Source organism: Bison bison, unplaced genomic scaffold (genome assembly GCF_000754665.1).
Source record: "Bison bison bison isolate TAMUID 2011002044 unplaced genomic scaffold, Bison_UMD1.0 scf7180017863978, whole genome shotgun sequence".
Classification (NCBI taxonomy): domain Eukaryota; kingdom Metazoa; phylum Chordata; class Mammalia; order Artiodactyla; family Bovidae; genus Bison; species Bison bison.
Genome location: NW_011494550.1, coordinates 63730 through 69148, shown reverse-complemented (window position 1 = coordinate 69148; position 5419 = coordinate 63730). Strand labels below are relative to the sequence as shown.

Sequence of the window (5419 nt, the reverse complement as noted above, 5' to 3'; positions counted from 1 at the left end):
TGTTCCTGCTGATGTACCTGTTCGCGCTGCTGGGGAACCTGCTCATCATGGCCACCGTCTGGAGCGAGCGCAGCCTCCACACCCCCATGTACCTCTTCCTGTGCGCCCTCTCCATCTCCGAGGTCCTCTACACCTTCGCCATCATCCCGCGCATGCTGGCCGACCTGCTCTCCACCGACCGCTCCATCTCCTTCACGGCCTGTGCCAGCCAGATGTTCTTCTCCTTCACGCCCGGCTTCACCCACTCCTTCCTGCTCACAGTCATGGGCTACGACCGCTACGTGGCCATCTGCCATCCCCTGCGCTACAACTTGCTCATGAGCCCCCGAGGCTGTGCCTGCCTGGTGGCCTGGTCCTGGGTTGGAGGCTTATTCATTGGACTGCTGGTGACATCTGCCATTTTCCACCTCCCCTTCTGTGGTCTCAGTGAGGTTCACCATTTCTTATGTCACGTGCCTCCACTACTGAAGTTAGCCTGTGGAAATAATGTACCGGGAGTAGCCCTGGGGGTTGGCGTTGTGTGTATCACGGCTCTGCTGGGTTGCTTTCTCCTCATCCTGCTCTCTTACGCCTTCATCGTGTCCACCATCTTGAGGATCCCTTCCACCGAGGGCCGGCACAAAGCCTTCTCCACATGTGCATCTCATCTGACTGTGGTCGTTGTGCACTATAGCTTCGCCTCTGTCATCTACCTCAAGCCCAAGGGTCTCTACTCTGAGGAAGGCAATACTCTGATGGCCATCACCTACACGGTCCTCACTCCCTTCCTCAGCCCGATCATCTTTAGTCTCAGGAACAAGGAGCTGAAGATCGCCATAAAGAAGACCTTCCTCAGCAAACTCTACCCCTCCAGCATCTGAGTGGCCAGGGTGGAGGTGGTCAGGATATGGCAGGATGACCAGCAGTAGGTTGAGGTTAATAATGACTACCTTGTATGATTGGTGTGTGTGTGTGTGTGTGTGTGTGTGTGTGTGTGTGTGAATGACAGCACTCATCACATAGTAAGTGCTCAAAAAATATTAACTTATTTTTCCTCCCTTGGTCTGTGTGTCTGATATTAGTTTTATTTTTAATCAAATAGTTTTATTGAGATATAATTTATGTACTATATAATTCAACCATGTACACAGTTCAGTTGCTCTTCATTATATGCATAAACAGTAGTCACCACAATCAATTAAAAATATTTTTGTCACTCAAGAAAGAAACCCATACACTGTGAGTTTTCATCAGTAACTTCCTTTTTCCTCCCAATGCACTTGCCCCTAACTCTGGGAGATAAAACCAGTCAATTCTAAAGGAAATCAACTCTAAATATTCATTGGAAGGACAGATGCTGAAGCTGAAGCTCCAATACTTTGGTCACCTGATGTGAAGAACTGACTCACTTGAAAAGACCTTGATGCTGGGAAAGGTTGAGGCAGGAGGAGAAGGGGGTGACAGAGGATGAGATGGTTGATGGCATCACTGACTCAGTGGACAGGTGCTTAGTCACTCAGTCATGTCCAACTCTTTGTGACTCCATGGACTGTATCCCACCAGGCTCCTCTGTCCGTGGGGATTCTCCAGGCAGTAATACTAGAGTGTGTTGCCATACCCTCCTCCAGGGGGTCTTCCCAACCAAGGGATTGAACCCAAGTCTCTCACATTGAAGGTGGATTTTTACTGACTGAGCCACCAGGGAAGCCCATGGACAAGAGTTTAAGAAAACTCTGAGAGATAGTAAAGGACAGGGCAGTTTGGCATGTTGCAGTCCATGGGATAGCAAAGAGTTCGACATGACTTAGTGACTGAACAGGAAATCACTTATTTTTTTCTCTCCCATTTTGCCTATACTGGGTATTTTGCATAAATGAAATCATACATTCAGTTCAGTTCAGTTCAGTCGCTCAGTCATGTCCAGCTCTTCGTGACCCCATGAATTGCAGCACACCAGGCCTCCCTGTCCATCACCAACTCCCGGAGTTCACTCAAACTCAGGTCCATCAAGTCGGTGATGCCATCTCATCCTCTGTCATCACCTTCTTCTCCTGCCCCTAATCCCTCCCAGCATCAGGGTCTTTTCCAATGAGTCAACTCTTCACATGAGGTGGCCAAAATATTGGAGTTTCAGCTTTAGCATCATTCCTTCCAATGAACACCCAGGACAGATCTCCTTTAGAATGGACTGGTTGGATCTCCTTGCAATCCAAGGGACTCTCAAGAGTCTTCTCCAACACCACAGTTCAAAAGCATCAATTCTTCAGTGCTCAGCTTTCTTCACAGACCAACTCTCACATCCATACATGACTACTGGAAAAACCATAGCCTTGACTAGACGGACCTTTGTTGGCAAAGTAATGTCTCTGCTTTTGAATATGCTATCTAGGTTGGTCATAACTTTCCTTCCAAGGAGTAAACGTCCTTTAATTTCATGGCTGCAGTGACCATCTGCAGTGATTTTGGAGCCCAAAAAAATAAAGTCTGACACTGTTTCCACTGTTTCCCCATCTATTTCCCATGAAGTGATGGGACTGGATGCCATGATCTTAGTTTTCTGAAAGTTGAGCTTTAAGCCAACTTTTCCACTCTCTTCTTTCACTGTCATCAACAAGGTTTTTAGTTCCTCTTCACTTTCTGCCATAAGGGTGGTGTTATCTGCATATCTGAGGTTATTGATATATTATGTGATCTTTTTGAGTGGATTCTTTCACTTAGCACACATGTTCAGTTCATTCTGTTCAGTTCCGTCACTCAGTTGTGTCCAACTCTTTGTGACCCCCATGGACTGCAGTATGCCAGGTCTCCCTGTGCATCACCAACTCCCAGAGTTTACCCAAACTCATGTCGGTGATGCCATCCAACCATCTCATCCTCTGTCATCTTCTTCTCCTCCTGCCTTCAGTCTTTCCCAGCATCAGGGTCTTTTCAAATGAGTCAGCTCTTCACATCAGGTGGCCAAAGTATTAGAGTTTCAGCTTCAACATCAGTCCTACCAATGAACACTCAGGACTCAACTCCTTTCGGATGGACTGCTTGGATCTTCTTGCATTCCAAGGGACTCTCAAGAGTCTTTTCCAATACCACAGTTCAAAAACATCAATTCTTCAGTGCTCAGCTTTCTTTATAGTCTAACTCTCACATTCATACATGACTACTGGAAAAACCATAGCCTTGACTAGACGGACCTTTGTTGACAAGTAATGTCTCTGTTGTTTAACATGCTGTCTAGGTTGGTCATAACTTTCCTTCCAAGGAGTAAGCATGTTTTAATTTCATGGCTACAGTCACCATCTGCAGTGATTTTGGAGCCCCCCAAAAATAAAGTCAGCCACTGTTTCCCCATCTATTTGCCATGCAGTGATGGAACTGTATGCCATGATCTTAATTTTCTGAAAGTTGAGCTTTAAGCCAATTTTTTCACTCTCCTCTTTCACCCATCAAGAGGCTCTTTAGTTCTTCTTTACTTTCTTCCATAAGGGTAGTGTCATCTGCATATCTGAGGTTATTGATATTTCTCCCGGCAATCTTCATTCCAGCTTGTGCTTCATCCAGCCCAGAATTTCTCATGATGGACTCTGTCTATAAGTTAAATAAGTGGGGTGACAATATACAGCCTTGACATACGCCTTTTCCTATTTGAAACCAGTCTGTTGTCCCATCCAGTTCTAGCTGTTGCTTCCTGACCTGCATAAGGTTCTTCAATATCGTAGAATGTATCAGAACTTGATTCCTTTATATTGCTAAATAGTATTCCACTCTACAAATAGACTACATTTCACCTATCCATCTATTCATCATTTGATCAACATTTCAGTGTTTCTACCCTTTAGTATTTTAGCAGTGCTGCTATAAACATTTGCATACAAGTTTTTTCTTGAATATATGGTTTCCTTTGTGTTGTATGTATGAAGGAATTGAGTTTCTGGGTCAAATTATAACACTGTATTTAGAAACTTTATTTATTTATTTATTTTTAACTTTACAATATTGTATTGGTTTTTTTAGAAACTTCTAAATTTTTTAGAAACTTCCAAAGTGGCTGAACCATCTTAAGTTTCCACCAGCAATGTAGCAGGGTTCAATTTCTCCACATCCTTGTCAACACTTGTTATCAGTCTTGTTGATTATAGCTGTTTTATGTGACTCTTTGTTTTTCTCTTGCTGCCTTTAGAATTCTCTCTGTATCATTAACATTTGTCATTTTCATTATGGCATGTCTTAATGTGTTTCTCTTTGCATTCATCTTGTTTGGGATTCTCTGTGCTTTCTCTGTGTGGGATTCCGCTTCTTTCTTCGGCTTTGGGAAGTTTTCCACCATAATTTCATCAGATACTTTTTTGACCCTTTTTTCTCTCTTTTTTCCTTCTGGGAATGTCTGTAGCCTATAAAAGGAATCTTGGTATGCTTGACACAGTTACAAAATTTCCAGCATCACATATATATACCTCTTCTTGTAGTTATATTCTCATGCCTGTGCTTCTCTGATAAACTGGAGTACCTTCAGAAAAGGAATGAGACCCAATCCATCTCTGTGGTCCTTGTATTGATTACAGAGCCCGGTCCTTAATATATATGTTGAAGGCCAGAAACATGTCTCTATGAAATATACCAAAATTCTTAGCCTTGCATTCAGTGTTCTATGATCATACCCTTAGAACCCCTTCCACGACTGCTTCCTGTGTCAGGCCCTGTTTGCACATTAGTTCATTGAATACTCACAACAATTATGAGGTGTAGTTGTGTTTTCACCTCTATGCTCCACCCGAGGAAACTGAGGCTAGGTAAATTTGATAAGGTGCCAAGATCACACAGCCGAATCTGGGTTGAAATGCAGGTGTGTGCGTCTACAGCCAGACCACTCAGCTCCTGCAGGAGGCTGTCTTAGGTTACCACTCCTCTCCAAAGTGTGTGTTGGACTTGACAGACCCATCACTACTATGTATATATTCTACAGGGGCTTGACCTTCTGTCCTCCGAAACCAGTCTCCCATCAAACGGAAAACTGAAGCTCAGAGAAAAACAAGTTACTTGTTCAACTTCATGACGCTGGTTCCAGAATCTAATCACAGGCTGTTGCAGACAATTAAGGAGACTCTCCCTCATAGAGAGAGAGCTAACCATGGACTGGGGATACAGAGGTGGTGCCCTGGCAGTGGTCAGGGTGGCACAGACTTACTATGGGAACTAAACCTGAATGCTTCCTCTTTCATTCTGTGAATCTAGTGAGGTTAACTTTCCTGAGATGTGATTGGAGAATTCCCTTTGGAACCCTAGGTGTTGAAGAGATTGGATTCCAGTTTTGCCTCCCCTCCCCCCCAACTTGGCTCAGAGAATAGAGCGTCTGCCTGCAATGCAGGAGAGCCAGGTTCGATCCCTGGGTTGGGAAGATCCCCTGGAGAAGGAAATGGCAACCCACCCCAGTATTCTTGCCTGGAGA

The 5419-nt window shown here is 44.4% G+C and overlaps 2 protein-coding genes across 2 annotated transcripts in view; both read left to right on the top strand.

Moving 5' to 3' along the window:
* The first annotated feature begins 11 nt into the window (after positions 1–11).
* LOC104984315 (olfactory receptor 10H1-like) lies at positions 12–860 on the top strand. Its single transcript, XM_010833993.1, has one exon. The coding sequence runs from the start codon at positions 12–14 to the stop codon at positions 858–860; it is 849 nt and encodes a 282-aa protein (XP_010832295.1).
* A 34-nt stretch (positions 861–894) lies between these two features.
* The window catches only part of LOC104984314 (olfactory receptor 10H3-like), an 18778-nt gene continuing 14253 nt past the window's right edge, over positions 895–5419 (top strand). Inside the window, exon 1 of the mRNA XM_010833992.1 lies at positions 895–904. Coding sequence (XP_010832294.1) covers positions 895–904 — 10 coding nt within the window. The remainder of the gene's footprint in view (positions 905–5419) is intronic.

Excerpts from the sequence above, each read along its gene's own strand:
- LOC104984315 (XM_010833993.1), top strand. The coding sequence starts at position 12 with ATGTACCTGTTCGCGCTGCTGGGGAACCTGCTCATCATGGCCACCGTC.